At 47.5% G+C, this 21,020-nt stretch overlaps 1 protein-coding gene across 1 annotated transcript; it reads left to right on the plus strand.

Annotated features, from left to right (window-relative positions):
* The first annotated feature begins 725 nt into the window (after positions 1-725).
* On the plus strand, positions 726-17,666 carry LOC119432934 (uncharacterized). The gene is made up of 4 exons (XM_037700081.2): positions 726-1,562; positions 2,416-2,795; positions 6,549-6,620; positions 16,562-17,666. The coding sequence occupies exons 1-4, from the start codon at positions 1,403-1,405 to the stop codon at positions 16,697-16,699; spliced, it is 750 nt and encodes a 249-aa protein (XP_037556009.1). The 5' UTR covers positions 726-1,402; the 3' UTR covers positions 16,700-17,666.
* The last annotated feature ends 3,354 nt before the right edge of the window (positions 17,667-21,020 follow it).

The raw sequence follows: 21,020 nt of genomic DNA on the forward strand, positions 1-21,020 counted from the left end.
ACAAGCAAGGCAAACGGTCTAACCATGTGATGCACTGTGTAACTGAACCTCAATCGTGACACATGCTCGAAATCAGCAGCCAGGACTGCTCAGAAATCCCGTTATACACTGAGTAAATATGCGAAAGAAAAGAAAAAAAAGAAATGGAGCTGGGCATACCATATAATGCGTAGGGCAGATAACCGGTGGACCATTAGTGTTGCAGAAAGGGTGCCAAGGAAGGGAAGCGCAGTCGAGGATGGCAGAAAATTAGACGGGGCGATGAAATGAGAAAATTTACAGGCGCAAGCTGCAATCAGCTAACGCAACACAGGGGGTAATTGAAGATCGCTGCGAAAGGACTTCATCTTGAAGTGGACATAAAAATAGGCGGTTGCTGATGATGAATACGTGATATCGTTCAGTTTTCGACCGACCGTACTTCCCCCCTTTAGTCGCGCCGTTCCCAAAGCGAAGTAGCACGTACGCTCAGGTGATAAGGAAGTCGGGTACGGAGTTATCGCCTTTCGCGCGCTTCTTCGTCACGCTCGTCGCCCTTCGTTATCTGAGCGCGCCTGCAAGTCGAGAAGCCGATGGGGGCGGGGCGTAACTGAACACCTCTTCGGGGGCGGCACTCATTGATTGGCTCTCACGGCCGACCACTGGCGAAAGGTCCGTGAAAAGCGATCGGGGTTCTCCCTCCTCCTCGTGGAAAGCTTTAAAGGGAGACGTCTTCGTCGCATCGTTCTCTCCGCACAAAAGTATTTCTCGTTTCGAGAAGGGGCGTTCTAAGAGAGCAGCATCGCAGCGTTTTATTATTCTCTCCGAACAACGAACATTTCATCAGTTTCGTTCGACCCTGTGGTACGCTCAGGAAATTCAGAAAAGTTCTGTATATTGTTCGCGGTCGGGACACGACGGCAGCAAAGGAACGAGTGACCTCTAGTACTAGGAAGAAGAAGATGGCGGTACCTCGGAAGTCTTGAGGCATAACGTTAAAACGATGTGTTGCGTGAGGTAACGACGGTTGTATCGAAATTACGACGGTTGTATCGAAGTTACGACGGTTGGAGCTACGCATGCGGCGAGGCAGCGACTCTTCACAAGGTTCAGCGATGTGCTGTTACTCAGGCAGCTTGTTAACGGAAGATAGGTCATACCTGCGGAGGTAGCATTTCGTATGCTTCTCAATTATTACGAATGCACAACGCGAAAGTGGTGTCTGATGGTGACTGAGTGGAGTGTTGGAGCAGAGCGCACTAAAATTGATTTGGACGCCTTCTGAAAAGTTTATTATTGCTCTCTATCTGATGAACAGGACAGACTAAATTGTAGATAAACGACGGAACTCTCTTGCAAGGGTGAAACCCACTGGGGTTTTATTTTTTATTTCTCTGGCACACGCTGAACGAACATTGGTGCGATGGAAGACTTTCTCAGTTTGGACTTTGACACGTCCGACTGCTCTTGGAAGCTGTGGGACGGCATCGAGCAGGAACCGTGTTATTTTGACGGCCTCCTGGAGCTGGACTTTGTGTCTGACCTCGGCCTGTGCACTTCCTCTTCGGACGACACCTGTCTGGGTGAGTAGACGCACACATGCCAACAAAAGTTGTTGAACGTTGGACGTTGCAAAAATCTCAAAGGAGCATGTGCAGCATGTATTCTGATTGGATAATGGGGTTTAACGCGCCACAGACGCCAAGGGGCTATGCGAGAGGTCGTAGTAGAGCGCTCTGGATTACTTTTCGTCACATGGAGTTTGTGCAACTGAAAAATTATTTTCTGCAACAACGCAAGGAAAGTCCTGCAGCGCCCTATAATTTTCCAGATATTGCTGTAACTGCATATATCTTTGGGCGGAACGTAAACATTTTTTCCCTCAGTGTTAACCGAGAGAAGGGAAGCGCAGTCGAGTATGGCAGAAAACTAGGTGGGGTGATGAAGTTAGGAGATTTGCAGGCGCAAGTTGGAATCATCTAGCGCAAGAAAGGGGCAGTTGGAGATCGCAAGGAGAGGCCTTCGTCCTGAAGTGGACGTATAGGCTGGTGGTGATAATTATGAACCATCGAAATCTGGTGACGCTACAGGTGCGCTGTTATCACTATGAATTTGATACCCTGATTACGAAGCAACACACCGGGGTATCCCAGCGGCTATGGCGTCGCCTGCTGAGCGCGAGGTCGCGCGGGCTCAACCCCGGCCACAGCAGCCGCATGTCGATGGTGGGAAGGGGGGGGGGTGGAGATGCCAAAAACGCTCGTGTTGTTAGATGTAGCTGCACGTTAAACAGTCCCGGGTGGTCAAAAATTAATTAAGGGCATCCACTACAGGGCGTGCCTCGTTATCAGATCACAGTTGTTCATGAGAAGTCTCAGAATTTAATTTTCAATTTTGTGATCACGAAGCACTCACGGCCAGCGCGCCATGACGCAGGTTTGTCTCCTCTGCTTGAAGCGCCACCTGTCCTCACGAATGACTGCTGCGAGCAGCACCTGCAGGTGACATTGCCCGAAAGCGAGGCAGACCCTGACGCGTGCGACGCGGCCACGGTAGCCACGCCGTTGGACGTCTACGACGTCACCTCTGCGCTTCCCAAGGCTAGAAGCCAAGCCAGAGCCACGTCCCGGAATGCTGCCCGGGAACGGAGCCGAGTGAGGAGCCTTCGCAGTGCTTTCCAGGCACTGCAGAGTTCGCTGCCATCGGTTCCTCCGGACACGAAGCTCTCCAAGCTGGACATCTTGGTCCTAGCGTCCAACTACATCGCACACCTGGGGGCGTTGCTCTCGGACGAGGAACAGCAACAGAGCGATGACGTAAGTGCACTGACATACGCCTCCGATTCACTCTGTCAAGCATGTGTTAATTGTGATTCAGCCGAAAGGAATGTAGTACATCCTCTGAGGCATATGATAATGCCAAGTGAAGCATCGCTGATCATTATTACCTCGATTTTGCTTGAGGCCAGAAAGGAATACTTCAAAGGTCCCATGGGCTTCTATTCACGACTAATTTCCAGTGCGTTCAACTTCTACAGCTTAAGAACGGCGGCAAAGCCGCAGCCTCTACTGAAAGCGTGGATTGCACTCAGCGAGATTTCGCTGCTGTCATGTTCCGATTACGTTGCTGATTATTTGCCTCACAAAAAATACTCCTCTTGTCAAACTTCATCTTCGCTAATGTTTCCATTTTTCACAAACTGGTTTCCGACGAGAAAGGCATACGTGGCACACTAAATTTATTGTACGTCTACGCATGTGCCCGTATGCTTTGATCTCAGTGTATGTAGCATATCGGAGGGCGGATAACTTAAGTGTCGAATATGGGGCACGTTCTCAAGTTCGATGAGCACAAACTTGTTGCCTCAAGTTCAATGAGCACAAACAAAGAAAACGAAAGTAGTTTTCTTTGCCTTCGAGTTTTCCCGCTGCTGCAGCCACTACTGTCTTGCCGAGTAACTTACACACAGGACATCCATCCTACTTTTGACCATCCCTACTTTACCATCCCTACTTTTGACCATTCCGGCGTCACCATCGCACCATTATCGTCCCTACTCACTATTAAATGCAGTCTTGCAGGATTGGGCGGTACTGTATGGTCTTCATGCCGTCTTCATCACATCGTCGTCTTCATATCATTATCATCATTGAGTCTTCGTCATGCAGTCGTTGTCATGCCGTCGTGGTCGGTGCAGCGTCGTCTTTCCCTTCGTCTTCCCACGTGACATGAGCATGATCGAGCACCACACGTTAATAATTAAATTATGGGGTTTTACGTGCCAAAACCGCGATCTGATTATGAGGCACGCCGTAGTGGGGGACTCCGGAAAATTGTACCACCTGGGGTTATTTAACGTGCACCTAAAGTACACGGGTGTTCTCGCATTTCGCGCCACACGTTTACGTTGAGCGAGGCGGTTCCCAGTGAATATATGTCCAGCTTGGTCGCGTGGTCTCTACTTTGGTACATTGTCGCTCAGAAGGAGCAGCGCTCTTGACAAATACCAATGAAAGCTTCTCTTAAACCGATTCCAACAGCGCTTGGGATCAGCAAATTTCTTTGCACTCCTTGGCCTTTCCAGGCCCTTGCGTAAACAAGATTTATCATCATCACTTGTGTTTGTACTTTCTTGTGTTTCAGCAGTTTGCACCAATCTGCTATTAAAGTACAGGTTATGTGTACGTGCGTGCCTGGCAAAGTAGTCTGGCCTACATACTTCTAAGACCCTCGTGTTTTCTGCAAAGATTACTGCAGGGAACGCTGCCGCTAGCGCCTATACGGGGACTGTAATCATGGCGGTTTGGCCATCATAGGAATGATGGGTGTAAGTTTGCCTAAAATTCGTCCTTCTATCTTCGAACGGCTTTGTGACTTTGCAAACTCATTGTTTCCAACGGAGTTTTGCGTTATAAATGTCACACTTCGCCGTGACGACGCATGCACGGAGAGTCTCACTGCCTTCTGCGTTTAGAAAGATGAGATTGCTGCGAAATTTAAGCCAATAACGGCAGATACAGCGTAGTAATTATGAAGTCTTCAAGAACATCTGAACCCCCGAATATCAGACAAATCCGTGTACTAACAATCATTTCCATCCTGCTGGTGTTGTAAAACTTTATTTGGCTCTATTTACAGAGGTGTTGCGCGGCTGCCCGCCGGGATCTTCAGTCTTGATGTTTCTGTTCCCAGCTGGGCTCAGCAGGGTCGGTTCCCTTAGTCCAGGGCTCCGTTGGCCTCAGCCGCCTTGCGAGCGAGCTGCACTAGATCATTTTGGTCCTCGCGGTATTCGCTGGCCAGCAGTGCCTCCCATTGCTCCGCACTTGGGTTTGAAATTATTGGAATTGCATTTGCTCTCTGGCATTCCCATGTAGCGTGATAGAGAGTGAGTTTCATGTTGCACCAGGGGCATTTGTCTGCGTATCGGGTAGGGTGCATTTCATTTAGTACGTGCAGGTTGGGAAAGGTGCCTGTTTGAAGTTTTCTCCAGTCGACTGCCTCTGCCCTAGTTAAATATTTATCTGTGGGCGGGTGTCTCTTTCTGGTCCCTCTGTAATGTGCTAGAATGACCGAGTATTCCTTGCGGACTGGCGATGGTTCTTCGAGGTCGGGTTCGCTGGGAGCTCGGTTTGTAGTATAGCCTCGAGCCACCCTGTCCGCCTCTGTGTTCCCTGCTATCCCGGCGTGTCCCAGCGCCCGTATGATCCTGCGTTGGAGCGCGTGTTGGTGTTCTGTAGACGGTGCTGTGTCGCCTTCCGCCTCGAAAAGTGCAAGGCCGACTTTGCAATCTCATTGTTTCCAACGGAGTATTGCGTTACGAATGCCACAATTCACCGTGACCACGCATGCGCGGAGAGTCTCACTAGATTGCGGCGAAATTTAAGCCAATAACGGCAGATGCAGCGTAGTTATTATGAAGTTTTCAAGAACATCTGAAGCCACGAATACCAGACAAATGCGTGTACTAACAACCATTTCCATGGTAGTTAAACTGACCGCAGCGCCAAAGTTCCCCTATGGTTAAGTTTAACAAACAACTCTATGGCTACAGAACCTCTTCAGTCAGCAGTCGATTGCGAAGTTGGAACAAAAGTAGATTTACGGTATATGCTCCCCTTGGGGAGCATAGGGAGCATGTACAGTAACTCTAAAGAAAAGAATCGACCAACGCCTGCCAGTTCACGAGCGTGCCGCGTGCCAGCACATGGCTTTGTCAGCAGGAATATCCGTAGCAGGAGCAGAAGCATACAGCGGGAAAGGCGCTGGTTTCTAGGGTGAAAAAAGTAGATGACAAAAGCATATCATTGTTACATCGAGGCTTCAAGGCTTGTGACACACTCCGTTTTGTTTGATTCCGTCTGCTGTCTCTCGTATTCAGGAAACAAGCTGTGGAAGAGTTAGCTAAGACACCTTGGAGCCCTAAGCGCAATTATAGAAGAAACCGAGCGTTATAACGTCTGGAGCAACTTTCATTTGTTAGCATGACAAGACGGAGATGTTGCCGCACGAATGCGGTGCCAGCTACTCAGTGACTCACGAAAATTTTGCGTTTTTCACCCATGGTGCCATGCACTTTGATACTCTTGTACATGTACACGGTTATGTATTATAACCTTAATGTACTACGTGTATGACACACACATAGCAAAGGTAATACGAAAGTGATGTGTCAAAGTTTTAAAGTAGGTTTCTTGATGACAGTGGCTTAGTTCAACGGATGTACCTACACCAAACGGTCATTTTCCAAGAAATTCTTGTTCATAGGAGTGTCTCGTTTCTACTGTACGTTAAATTGTAGTGTTGTTTTGTTCGCGCTGTCGTTTTGAGACTTTGTATAAAACATTCTGTTTTACATATACACACATGCAGTAGTATAGATGTATGGAACAACTTGTTAGTCAGAAATAATGTGATTTCAGCATGAGAAATTATACTCTCGTGTTTGCTAAGAAGACCTATAGCATGTGCTCATCATGGAGGTGACAAACAGAGACGAAAAACATGAAAATGGAGCCATTGATTCAGCGACTGATTTAATGAGTGACCAATTTTCGTTTTACACTTGACAGAGTTCCGCGGATGACTCCACGGGAAGAGAACTTGAATCGGCCAGCAACCGAAGCTACCTCCATCCCGTCAAGGTGAGCTTCCTTGCTTAGACATATCGCGCTACGCATTGATGAATACGATTATGATTGTTTACGCGATTTGTTCTGCATCTTTGTGTGCTGCAGACCATTGCACGATGCTTTTGACAAAAGACCTCGCCTATAGTAGTGTGACGAGCAACAAACTCAATAAAGGGCTAAGCGGCAGTATCACCATCAACATTGTCGTCGTGATCATAAATCATCATTCCGACCCCCACCGCCGAGATCAGAATAACTCACAGTAGGATGAAGGTCACTCACGGTATTCTTTAAGTACGCACACCTGTCATGCGTCAAACACACGCGTGTAATGTCTTTGTAAAAATTTCTTTTGTACAATATTACATCGTTTGTTGCTTAGCTGGTTAAAAACACGGCAAGGGACTAGAAGTTAATGCTCTTAACTAATTTTGTTGTCACGCAAATTAACCCTTGAGAGGATCAAGTGCACCTGCTGCATTCTTCAACTCTATCGATGTGTGTTCACTGAAACGTCGACGCTCAGAACTCGTAAGCACACCAGTTTTGCTAAATAGATATGATTTCCTCACTACTCGGCTTCAGCGCCGGCACTTAAACTGGTTAGCTAGAACATAATTAGTGAAAATTTGTTAATTGGTTAACATCTAACTGCCATTTATTGGGCATGTAATGCCCGCCTCTTGAGATGTGAAGGAATTTCGCTGCAGCGAAATTGTAGTGCCTGTAGTGCACTTGCGCACTACAGGCGAGTTTGGATAATTGTTTCAACTAACAAAAATCATTTGTAGTAGGCTACACACGAACGGCGATGTGACATCGTGTAGCGTGGGACGCAATATAAGGCGAAGCTTTATCGGCCTCTTTCCCGGGGTTTGTGGTTGCTCGTCGTTTCTTAGCCGGATATATTTGTGGATATATATAAGCAACTTAGGCTTGCTGTTGTATTGCTGAGTAGACACCTTGGGTCACTGGTATTGGCCCCGGGGTAAGTGCCTGAACAGACAACTTGGGCCACTGGTCCTGCACAAATGGGTACGTACCACTGAGTATGCGCCCATTCCAAGTCTATGGCCCAGAATGAATGTGCCTTTTGTGACACAAGGGGTGTGAAGTCTGGAACGTAATTAGCTGCGTGTCGTACTTCTCGGCGCGTACACCTCTCGTCTACATTGCTCCCTCGACAAGTATCGTACGTGGCCTTTCGTCGGCGTGACAGCTACATGCGACAAGGCTGCGCTTGTGTCATCTCCGCTGTACTGCTGCTACCTCACTAACTCAAACAATGCCCCCCCCCCCCCCCCCCCCCACCTCCCGAGCCTCTACGAGTCTGCTCACGAGGCTGCACGCGACCTCGTCTACAGCGCTTCCTCTGTAAGGAGCGCCGACTCCCCTCCCCCCTACGGCCACTCTCCCTACGGCACGCCGTAGTGGAGGGCTCCGCATTAATTTTGACCACCTCGGTTTCTTCTTACAGGTGAGATCTAAGCTTTCTGAGAGCTACACGGTCATTTTCGATTGCACATGTGTAGTGACTCTTGTATGTTGGGCACCACCGAAGCGGTCCTCATCCATTGAATCAACACGTCTTGTCAACCACGTATAACCAGAAATTCTCGATTAAGCTGGCGGAATCGCGCTGAGTAAAACGTGACGTGCATTACTTCCGTCTGTGTCTTTCTACTTTCTTTTCAATAATGAATAGATGACATGGCGCTCTGGCCTATGTCGGGGGGCTAGGGGCATTCACGTATGGGAATGAGTGGGAAGGTAAATAATGTAAGCAGATGACGGCGGTCATTCAGCTGCCTGCGTGGGCCTCAAAGTCTGCACAGCAAACCAGACTCGTCAGCGATATTGGGCGCTGTGGATGAATATAACCGCCCTGCCATTCTCACGGCAATAAAGCCACATCTATATTCATTACGATTATTGACGGCGCATGCGCGGCGCGCCTGTGGACGAGTAGTGCGTGTTGCTGCAAAAAAAAAAAAAAAAAAAAAAAACGGTGACGCCAAGTAGACGTGCTTTCACGCTCCGCTCAAACGACTCCACAGCGAAGCCAGTGCAGTGTTCCGCCTCCCGCAGCCGCCACTAGAGTTGCGCACACAAACGCTAGCATACCTGCTATGGTATGCATACCTGGTATGCACCGCAGCGTGAATACCACACCGCGGTGCACACAGTGGCCCGATCGGAACGGATAGCACACGTCAAGCTACAAATGATGGCGGTTTTCCTTCTGTATAATCTCATACACCGTTGAGCTCCGACATGGAGGAAGGAACAAATATAGGAGGGAGCATACTACAACGCGATTGAAGCCGAGTGTGGCGGCCCTACACGTGGTGAAAACGTCAGGGCACGGGGGATACGTAAGAGTGCGCGGTAGGTTTTAGTACTCCCGGTAGAATTCTTGTTCCCCCGAAACCAGTTGAAACTCATCGAATAAACACACATACAACCAAGGGGGAAGAACTAGAAAAAAAAAGGAAAAAGATCTTTCCTTCCTCCATGTGAGCAGCTGCCGACCGCGAGCGCGCATCGAATAAAAACTACCGGTAACACACGTCTCGGCAAATCTCGATTTTGCTCCGTGATCTCGCCGCAATAGCTCACGTGTTGTGCCACCACTGTGGCTTCACGGAGTGTTTGCTTGCCAAGGCTGGCTGCGTGACGTAATGCTCCTTCCTCCTTATTTTCCTTCCTCCACGAGCTGCGACTCCAGCAACGCCGCTGTCGGCGCTCCTCATCTCGCCAGCGTCGTGAGACACCCGGTATCTGCCAGGGCGCTGTTTACGCTACACGGCGCCAGTTTCTTCGCGTGCTGCTCAGCGCGAACATGGTGCCCCCCGCTTATTCTGAACACCGTCTGAGAAGCCATATAGCACAACCCTAAACCACTTTCAATGCCTCGGCCTTCGGGCTAAAGTGGCTAACTATTAAGTGCGAAGCATTATACGCGCTCGGGCTGTCGGCGTCTCCTGTCCTCGCCGTCACGGTAAGCAAGCGGCACGCGCTCTCGAGCGTCTCACGTGCTGAGCGCTCCCGCGTTTGTCGTCGTCTTCCACAGCTGGCTGCGTTGGCGCTCATCATTCCAGCGTAGAATTTCACTTCCCTTCGGTCGTCGTAATGGGGAGGCCGCGTTCGCGGGCTTATGAGCCATTGCTTAAGGCAGTATCAGCCCATTAGCGGTGCATCACGGCATACTTCGCACCTCCCCAGGTTTCACGCTAGTGGAGCTGCATTTCGCTCAATGGGTCATTTGAAGCTTACGCATAAAATTTAATTCACCGCTCGAACCAAGCCTAAGACTTAACTCGTACTAACTGTAATAAGTAATAAAAACTAAAACAGTAAGAAAGGCGTCCATAACTTTTTACGCTGTGGGACGCGATCGATCGATAAATAGCGCAGGGAGTGGCAGAATTTTTTTGTTACATCTTGAGGTTCTTAGACTGTATCGAAATCTTAATGCAGTGGAACATTTGAATCAAATCACCGTCGAAATGTGAAATGTAGGTGCGCTGCAGTAAGGAATTATTCGAACCCAAGACTCCGATCTCGGCAGCATAAGGGAGAAGAGCCACCGCGCTGTGGGCGCCGGCGCGTTCCGATCGATCCCAGTCGGTGCGTGTACCTAATCGATGTGTTGCTGACCCATTGCAAAAGATTAGGCGCCAGGAAAGCGCGTACAAAAAAGAAGAAAAATTGATGAAAGAGGATAATCAATCGCATAACGAGGTGTAGTGATAAATTACCTACAGATAACGATGAAATATATTAGTAGCAGAACGCAGTGTACGTTGACACACTTTTCCCATCATGGTACGCTGAAACGCTTCGCTGCCTAATTAGTTGTCTCTAGCTGCATGAGGAGAGAGGCAAAGCTAAATATTACCTTCACAGCAAGATATAAAACGAGCAATGCGACACGCAGTCTAACTATGACTCGATTAAAATATATTCGCGCACTATGTCTTTGAAAAGGTGATAAATACACAATGTTTCTAACCAGAACTTTTGCTGTAAATTTTGTTAAAGACAAACTGTGTTATGATGAACGAATAAGTCATGGCGTTTAACTGCACATAGCAACTAACGGGTTATGAGAAAACGCCGTATTTCAAGTACGTATTGGTTTCCATTGGGTTTTTTTTTTCTTTTTACTGTGCATTTAGGTCAAAGTACAAAGCTTTTTTGCATGTCACCCCCATCAGAATGCGGCCTGCGCATCCGGGAATCGAGCCCACATCATCGCGCTCCGCATCATAACGCCATAGGACGGTTAGTCTTACGTCGTTGTCCGGTTATGATGTGGTTCAGTGACACGAGATAAGCCCGCTCCTAACGTATACACCACAAACGACTGGCCAGTTACGGTTCGGCTCGCTGCCGCAATTTGGTCACTTCGCTATGATGTAGCCTGTAACTGTCACTGACGTTCAAACTGTCACAGCAGTGCCCTAAAATTAGTAAGGGCGCGCACCTCAAGTCCTCAGGAACACCAGAAAGCTTTTGATTTATGCTCAAACTCGGCACAAAGAAACTGCAATTTTGCTCATGCGATGGGCGCGAATGTAGTAGCAGAGCTGCCACTCCCACACAAAGCATTTCATATTGTTTTCTATAATTAGATTATACTTAGTGTCCGCAAGCCACATCACAAGTCAATAAGGCGCTGCTGCTCCTGTTATTGCCTTTATCTCGGCTAGTAGAACTGTGACGGGCAACTTGGACGACACAATACATATTTTTTTTTACTCTTGGAAATAGGCTGATCATAGCTTTACTGGAATTCTAGTCGCAATTGAAAAACATGCCGCATGATATACCGCTTCAAGCGGCTACAACGGCAAGAGCGCGCCCTCCGGCCACATGGTATTTTGATGGCCGGCAAATGTTCTCGACACGTTCGTTTCTCGACTTGACCTCCGCGCGGCGCGCACATTAGACGATAATGACAGACATTAGGCAATAATGTCTGTCATCACAGACATTATCGCGACAAAGATACCAGAGGCTGGTTGAGGGACTGCAGGCAAAGGTGGACATTAAGGTACATTACATGTGTGCATTATTGGTGTGCATTATTGGTGTGCATTATTGAATCTGAGCCCATCGAAGTCAGTCCGGAGTTCTGCGCTAAGTAACGGATTTTTGCATCCCGCCGACTTCTAAACATGGTCTATGCGACAATCTACTGCTCATCGATAAAACGACATAATAAACACAGCGAGGCACCACGGAGGCTGCATGTCATAGTTCGTAGCCTGTAGTTTGGGAAATGGGTTAATTTCTGACGCTTCAAGAACAATCTTAATGTTGTAAACTCCTTTTGCGGGAGTAAGAATCGGAGAGTTCTCGTACTTTTCTGTGAGGTACGTTCAGCCTGTATGCTCGCTCCCGAACGGAGTGAACATGCCCCCACGCGAACTGCGAACGGCCCCAAAAAGGAAGCTAAATTTGAGACATGCTGTATACCGTTTTAAACACTATTTTATTATTGTTTTTTTTTTTTTTTGACTGGCCAAGCCTGAATGTCGCAGTCGCACTGCAGGAAGCTGAAATAAGTGAATGGATACTACCGCAGATGCAGTTTCCAGAACTGTTATAGTTCTCTGATTGCATCTTCTAGGACAAGAATCAGTTTAATCATGTCCATCTTCAAGTGCCATAGACTAATGTCAAGAATGATGTATCTGTTAGAAATTAACCGTTGGTTAGATGCGGTCGGTATTTGCGGTAAACATTTGTTTTAGGCGAACACGAAATAAGATCCTATATCTCTAATTCTTTCCAAGAAGTTCGTTATATCATTCCTTGAGGTTAAATTTACCAAGTTCTACCGTGCCAGAACGCGACATGTACCTATACATTACCACGTTATACTCGACCATGCCAAAGACCTGACAATTTAGTGCGTGTTCCCCCTTTACTAAGCCTTTCTACTGAGTGTCACGCTAATCATTTTATGGGTGTATCGACGGGTGCAATCAGTACTTGCACGTTTGCAAAGTGCGACTCGGTGCTTCCCGGCACCATGGCCCGAGAAGCCCATCGACCGCCGAAAGGGCCATGAACATCCGCTGACGTGACCTATGTGGGCGTACAGCGGTGCTTTGCCGCATCTGCTGGAGACGACGACTCCAAGGACGCGCTCGCGAGCGGTGACACGGGGTGCGCGCCACGGGCCGATCGACAAACGACGCAGAAGAAGAAAAGCCAAGACCACTTCCAGAACCGACGAGCGTTGTCTGCAGGCGCACGCGATACTGCACTGCAATGACCGCGCGCACTGCGACGGAGCCATTGTTGCGCAGGGAGACCGACGCTCAGAGCATGGCTTGCGTTTTTTTTTTTTTTTTTTTTTTTATTCGATGCAATTGGGAATCGTAATGTCTTACGAAGAATATGCGAGACAGGGAAAAAAAACTGTTGAACAACGACGTTGTTATATGTTGCGTGCATTCCTCACATGCTTGTGTGTGTTTTTTTTTTTTTTCATATCACTTATGTATACCAATTGTTAATCCCAAAACGATTATTTCATTTTAGATATTGCCTGCATTCCTCATATATATATATATATATATATATATATACCCATTGATCATTTTTGAGATTTACAGAATTTTTAACGATCACCTGTGGCAGATAGATAGCATAATGCCCTTCCTTGAGCTGGAATATTCTAATGGGTTGTTATTACTTGCACGAGAAATCGAAACATATATTCAACTAATGAAGAAAATTTTCCTAATTAACTTCCGATATCATTATTTTACGGCACATATTGCAATTTACGAATCTTGGCCGGTAAGTTTGCAACTATAGCGATGAAGTTAGAAGGGGGCTTGCAATATATGTTGCCGAAAAAAGCGGCAGGAGAAGATGGAATAATAGTCGATTTAATCAAACGTGGAGGATATAATATGCTTGAAAAGCTCGCGGCCCTTTATACGCAATGCCTTCAAGTGTACCAGAGAGCTGGAAGAACGCCAGCAATATACTAACCCGTAAAATTATAACATTAAATAATTGAAGAATTATAGACCCATTAGCTTGCTTTCAGTATTGTATAAAATATTCACCAAGCTAATTTCCAATGGAATCAGGGCAACACTTGACTTCAATCAACCAAGAGAACAGGCTATAGCTTCACGAAGGGATATCCCACGATGGATCATATCCATCTGATCAATCAGGTAATCGAGAAATCTGCGGAGTACAATCAACCTCTCTATATTGCTTTTATAGAGTATGAAAAGGCATTTGATTCAGTAGAGATACCAGCAGTCATAGGGGCATTGCGTAATCAAGGAATTCAGGTGGCATACGTAAATATCTTGGGAATATCTGCAAAGATTCCACAGCTATACCTTGCTTCTCCACAAGAAAAGCAGAAAGTTACCTATCAATAAGATAGGGGTCTGGCAAGGAGACACAATCTCTCCAATGCTGTTCACTGCATGCTTAGAAAACGGCGAATATCTCAGCAACCTTCGTTTTGCAGATGATATTGTCCATTCAGCGGCCCTGGGGATGAATTGCAAGAAAATATTGACGACCTTAAACGATAAAGTGTAATAGCAGACCTGCATATTATTACGCAGAAGATAAAGGCCTGGCAAGGGAACTGGAATTCATGGTCGCCAACCAGCCTCTAGAGTCTGTAAATGAGTACGTTTATCTAGGTCAATTACTCACAGGGGACCCTGATCACGAGAAAGAAATTTACAGAAGAATAAAATTGGGTTGGAGTGCATACGGCAGGCATTGCCAAATCCTGACTGGGAGGTAACCACTGTCGTTGAAAAGAAAAATGTACAATCATTGCATTCTACCAGGTGCTAACATACGGGGCAGAAACTTGGAGGTTAACAAAGAAGCTCGAGAACAAGTTAAGGACCACACAAAGAGCGATGGAACGAAAATGTTAGGCGTAACGTTCAGAAAACAGGAAGAGAGCGGTGTGAATAGCCGATAATTTAGTTGGCATTACGATAAAACAAATGGAGCTGAGCAGGACATGTAATGCGTAGGGAGGATAACCGGTGGAGCATTCGAGTTACAGAATGGGTGCCAAGTGAAGGGAAGCACAGTGGTGGACGGCAGAAAACTAGGTGGAGTGATGAAGTTCGGAAGTCTGCAGGTGCAAGTTGGGATCAGCTATAGCGCAAGACAGGGGTAATTGGAGATCGCAGGGAGAGGCCTTCGTCCTGCAGTGGACATAAAGTCAAGTTGGTGATGATGATGAATTACGATGCTTAGCAGAGTGGAGCTCTCCATTTCATTCCCGCTCAATTCCGGAGAGTTGAGATGGTCATAATTCTAACCCATGTAACTTCTCGGAATGCTGAAAGTTGAACCATGCCCACTCCTGGAGTAGTTGAGCTCATCCATCACATTCCTGCAATTCCGGCATATGAAACGCTTAGTCCATATATAATTGTTTGCTACTTGCGCTTGTGCCTAGCGACACAAAAAAGTAGCAATATAGTTTTGAACTCTTAACAGCGTAACAAATAATATTACGTGCTATTTTCTTTTGATCGAGGAGAATGCCAGCTATGTGACTTCTGATCTCTTCAGGGCGCTGTTGCCGTGTACTCTGTCTGAATATTTGTCATTCCAGTAAAGCACAGTACAGTATTAACCTGCACCGTGTGCCCCATAGTGAGGCAGCGCAATTAATTGAGGAAAAAGCAGGCGAGTGAAATTAAGACGGTAGGTCATCAAGGACCAAGCGCCCACTTTATGTCCACTGCAGGACGAAGCAGCCATGGGGTCGACTCAAGGTAGTTTTATCAGCTGTATAAACTTGGACATGCAGCAGCACCAGCAACGCGCTTAACTGCTGTCGACGCCGTCGGCGTTTTGCCCGCGTTCCGCACCGAACGCGCGCGGCGTTGGTGACTGTTGCCGGTGCCTCTGGGGCGCCTACCGTCGCGCCTCTAACCTAAGCTGCTTCGCAGTATCGCGCGCGGAGCCGTAGGTGTTGCCATTCATTGCGCAATCCGGAGAGGAGAGGAGGAATGCCGAGAGGAGAGGAGATGAGACAAGGAGAGGAGGGGGAGGAGGATGCGCATGCGCAGTAGGGGTGTGGACGCACGGCGGTTGGATGGATGGAGGGCGGGAGGGAGTGACATAGGCCCGAGCATAAGATGCTTCGCATCTAAAAAAACACTGCGTGCTTTCCAAATCGCTGTGCACTCGCTCAAGGTGCAACCGTTTGCCACGTGGTCGTTTCTGGTCTGCATCCCCTTGTCACAGGTCAAGCATCTTCTTTCTAAATCTAATACTTTTTGGCAACTCAACTCCTTAACTAAATGTTAAGCAGTTTACTAAAACTAAGGGGTTAACTGAAAGTTGCTGCATTTGAATGCACTTCTCCACTTCACCAGCGTGACGAAGAAAAGATTCCGGCTCATCAGAAGTGCAGAATGTGTAGAATACCGTGTTATTTTTTTATGTTCAGTCTAACATAGTCTATGTATAAGTTTAGTCTAGTTTAGTCTAACTGACAAATTCACCGGCTTTGTAGTCTCGCTTAAAATCAACACCTAGCGCTTCTCAATTACCTGCCCCTTCCACTGCAACTTTATTTCGGAATCTCAAGCTGCCATCCCCTTTCATCGGGTGGACTGGTGCCATCATTTCGTTCCCCATTCCATTCCGGGTGTTTGAAAATATGGAATGATTTCGGAATTTGCCGCGACTGTCAGGTCTCTGCCATGCAAGTCCTCGGAAGGCTTCGGCAGACCTGGCAAGAAATGCACGCACCTAAGAACTCGCAATAAAGGCGATTATTATTATTATTATTATTATTATTATTATTATTATTATTATTATTATTATTATTATTATTATTATTATTATTATTATTATTATTATTACCGACTACGATTGTTCATGTCGTTTTTTTTTTCACTTTTTTTATTGCCCTGCAGAAGTGGCCCATGCGTTCCCGCCTCTACGCTGGTGCCAAGCCGTACGCAGACGACAGAACAAGAAGGCACGCCAACGAGTTGTTCCAGACCAAGAAGTCTGCCAAGAACGCCTGGAGGCGCCAGGACTCGAAGACGTAGGCAACCTACGACGAAGAGTGCACGGACGAAGTGCTGCTACTGAAATCACGACAGCAGCTACGCTTGATGTGTTCAGACGCTGTGCAGACTTGAAACACGTTTGAAGACTGTGAACGTTACGTCGTGCGATTGAAGGAAGAAGACACTTCGCGGTATAATAACGCATAAAGGACTCCCTTATCCAGCTTTCAATACCCTTTTCTATGAGGGATGTACCAGCTCTGGTGTCGTGTCTTGCATGGTGCGTGATACTCCTTCGGAAAACCAATATGGACTATGGACCTAATCACGCTTATGATTCTACGTGCGAGTTTCGAATGCCATGTGGCCTTAACAGGCGCGACAGAGACTGTCTACTCTGAATGCGTCCTAATGTGACAACACAAAGTATTTCCTGTTTAAAATCAAACAGATAAGGTCACCAATGTGCCCTGCGTGCAAAATGCGTGAAGAGATAGCCCAACTAATCTGCGCTTGCAGGCTATATACGCTACAAACAAAGGCCTTAATGTCCGCACTCAACGTTCACCAACTGTCATCGTTTGAAACAAGACGCGTCATTGGCCCATGTACTAGCGTTGCCTGTGCATCTCGCGCAACGAAAGCACTTTCGTGTTTCCTTAGAGACACTGGTCTCAATGAGACACTTGTAGTTAGTTGTTAAGTGCTGTGTTTTGTGTAAGCTTGTGCATTCCTGCTGTGAACTGTGCACACAATTTCATTTTTCATCTTATTCATCTGGAGTTGTAAGCTAGCCATGACGCTAGCCAAACCTCTCCACGTTCCATTAAAGAGCCTCTCTCTCCCTTCCCAGCTCGTCTGTACATTTCAACCGCGCTTGACGCACTACATGCTGAACAAACTTTTGATTCGGAATAGATTGTGAAATTTCAAAGCCAAACGACAATACAACTTACGTTCCACATCCGCCCGCTATGGCCCTGAGTGGCGCTGGCTGACACCCGCAGCGCTAGATCTAGCACACATACATACCCGAGCTAGTGGACCGATTGATGGCCGTCGCTGTGGCACAATTGGTAGTGCAACGCACGCGTAATGCGGAGGTCTTGGGTTCGGTACCTCACCGGCGACATGTTATCATTTCGTCCACTTTCATTTTCCCTTTTCCTTTATATTTTGCACATTTCAATCTCAACCACAGCTAATGGTCCCTATATGCTTTCCTTGACTTCGTTGCCTGTTGGCTTCGTATGGTCGTGATTAACAAGAAAGCAGAAGATGCAATTAACGAGTTGGAATCTACACACCGCGAAGCTTGGTGAGAGCGTGTAAAGAGTCGAAACACGACTTTGTGTTTCTCTGGCTTTTTTTTTCCTTTCCCCCGCACAGCCTCCGCCACCGCTGCCGCGGATGCGCTGAGGCGGGTGCCATCTAGTGGTAGTGCAAGGAAATCGGTGGCGGTGAAGTCGCGCGCGTCCTCCGCTGTGATTGGTTGGCCTGTTTGGGAAGAGAACAGCCCCGCCGCAGCCCCCACGGTCACCAAACCTGGCGAGGTTCGCAAAGAAAAGCTTTGCTTTGAAAATTGAGCCCCTCTGCTTCCCTTACTATCGTTAATACTACTTATTAAAACTCATAGGCAGATATCATGAAGCCATGTTAATAGACACCACGATACAAACTCGGCACTTTGTCCTTCTTACTAATACAGATCCTTCTACAACTTTCACTTTCTTTTATTGTCTATTGTAAAAATAACCATCCTGAGAAAGGCTAGCTAGAGCCTCCGGAAGGGTGCACGTGAGCATGCCTGTAAGACGAGGGGACAGGAAATGGTAACCATCTAATTGGCGCCGCATACATACTCTTTGAGAACTCATGCACGGCGAAGTGTTCATCTTTAGCTTTGTACCTCGTCAGTGTTCGTGACCATGCCAATAACGTACGCAATCTATGTCAAGAGCTACTCGAATTACTAAATATTAAACATGCATGAGCGTCCTCAAATTATAATCCGAGCTCACCTTAGAGATGACCGAGAATAACCAGGAGAACCGAGAGGCTAGACTAATTTGTTTAAAGAAATTATCATCTAAAGCCGACACATAATCAACACAAGGAAAACGCGGCTGGCGTTAACTGTTCTTCTTTGCTGTAATGTGGAAATAATTATAAGTGAGAGTTAATGTTAATATGAACTTGACATTGTGAGTAATAAAAGAAGAAGAAAAACAAACTGAGAGTGTGAGAAAAGACAACTTGCTGCCATTGCAGACTCCACGCGGCGCGGATAGTGGTCTGCCAGCTTAGACATAACGCGTTATTCGCTTAGCGCACACGCGTCGTATTGTTCAGATGAGCGTGGAGCAAGCGCTCAGTGCGAGCTCAGTTCGCAAGGTGCCCGTAAGTCCGAGCGAATTAACCATGTCGCTGTACACAAGTAAATACAGCAGGGTGTGCTCAAAGCGTGGAATCGTTCAATGCAAGATTTACGCGACATATTGGCTTTCAAGATACGGCCTAGCTTAAAGAGTTGATAACGTTCGACAAGGAATACCGAGCATACGAGCGACGTCCCGCGCGCCGTCGGCCCGTTAGTCCTGGAGGCGACCTTCAAAGCTCGCCCTTCCTAGAGAAGTACGTCACGAAACGATAGCGTTGCCGTTAATCTCAGGACACCAGTGCCGTGCGAACGGCCCGAGCCACTGTCAGGGCCGCACGCGCGTCGCACGCGTTTACTCGCGAAGAGAGTCGGTGGATCGCTTTCTTTTTTTTTTGGAGGTCGCCGCTTCCGCCAACGGGAGACGCGTGTCGTGTCGTCTCTCAAAGCGGCACTGCCGCCGTTTTTCCCGGAGTCGTCAGCGGCGACGGCCGGGCGAGTCCTTTTAAAACGGCACCGCTCGCGAGCTCTACAACCGAGCGAGGGTCAGCGATACGACGCCGCTTCGCGAAGAAGAGCTCACCCGGGGAGCTCGTCCGATATGAAGACCGATGACGGCGTTGAAGCACGACGTTGTACGCGATGTTTCTTCTCGTTCCGCCCGCGCGGCGGTCGTCAAAACGCGCCGAAGCTCGCTTGTCGGCAGTCGCTGACAAACGAGCTGCTGAAAGCGCCGCCTCGTCATATGGGGGAGACGGTATCTGGATGAGGAAGTTGTAGTACATGGGTGTTATTTGGCTGCTCGGTCGCTGTTTCTGCGCCACGTTGTATTTACGAAATAACGTGGGGCTCTCGAACGGCGAGGCACCGACGAGCAATAAGTTCCGAACTAATCGCCGCTACGTTATTTGTGCGCGTAATTCAAACAGCAGAAATCTAATTAAAATTTTAACATCGTGCGGTGGGTTATGAGCTGTGACGAAGTTGAGGGATCCGGATCAGCTGGCCACGTTGGATTCTTTGACGTGCGCCGAAAGCAAGGTACATGAACGTCTCATTTGCCGATGCCAAGACCGGGATAGAACCCGTGGCCTCGTGTTTACCAGCGCAACGACATGGCAGCTGAGCCATTACGGCAGATCAGCTAAAAGCTAACAAGCAAATAACGAGCGAAACTGTATAAAGCCACGTCTCTATAACCTCACACAGAAAATGCAGTCTGTGCCGGGGTCAGCATACGGCAATGCACAATCGCGTACGAAACCCATCAACAAGTTGCGAAATTCTTTGCATGACTTGCGCAAGTTGGCATTCGCAACAGCCTTAGACGCGGAGAAGATTTATTCGAACATCATGCAGCTCTTTGTCCCTCTCTCTGTGGTCACTTGGAGCAACGAAAATGACAATGGAGTTTATTTGTTTCCATAACAATACATGGAAAGGGTACTCAGAACGAAAAGCCACAAAAATGACTTCAAAGTGTTCGAGGCCCTCGCCAGCTCATCGCCAGCTTCTGTTTACTGTTTTTTTTTTTCTTGCAGCATACACGACGTCGTGAAACTAACGTTGTCATGATACAATACACGGCGGGGGATGTTGAGTAAGCAAATAAATTTTCTGTAAATCCGTAACGTAGAGGAAGGGAAAATTCTCATTCATCCGGTAGGATAGCCTTTCATGACATGGAACGTTGTATCTTAGCATAAAAAAATATAAAAAATGGAAATGTTCCTGAGCCACATCGATATCATAAAACACATCATAAAACCCGCTCCGAAACCGTATGCGCAGGGGTGGCGACAAGGTGGAAAGAATGGCCTTATATACGCAAAGCACGGAACGTTCTGCGGGCAAACAATTGACGCCCTGCAAGCCGATCGCGCGGAATTGCCTGCAAAGGGTACAGATTACACGTTTGCAGGACCATTTCACGCACATCCGGAATGCGACCTGGGTGTGCCTTGATAGCGCACAACGCTTCTA

Source organism: Dermacentor silvarum, chromosome 11 (genome assembly GCF_013339745.2).
Source record: "Dermacentor silvarum isolate Dsil-2018 chromosome 11, BIME_Dsil_1.4, whole genome shotgun sequence".
NCBI lineage: Eukaryota > Metazoa > Arthropoda > Arachnida > Ixodida > Ixodidae > Dermacentor > Dermacentor silvarum.

Bases quoted from the DNA above. Each gene is read 5' to 3' on its own strand.
- LOC119432934 (XM_037700081.2), top strand. From the start codon at position 1,403: ATGGAAGACTTTCTCAGTTTGGACTTTGACACGTCCGACTGCTCTTGG. The intron at 1,563-2,415 runs GTGAGTAGACGC...GCCATGACGCAG, and splicing joins TTCGGACGACACCTGTCTGG to GTTTGTCTCCTCTGCTTGAA. The intron at 2,796-6,548 runs GTAAGTGCACTG...TACACTTGACAG, and splicing joins AACAGCAACAGAGCGATGAC to AGTTCCGCGGATGACTCCAC.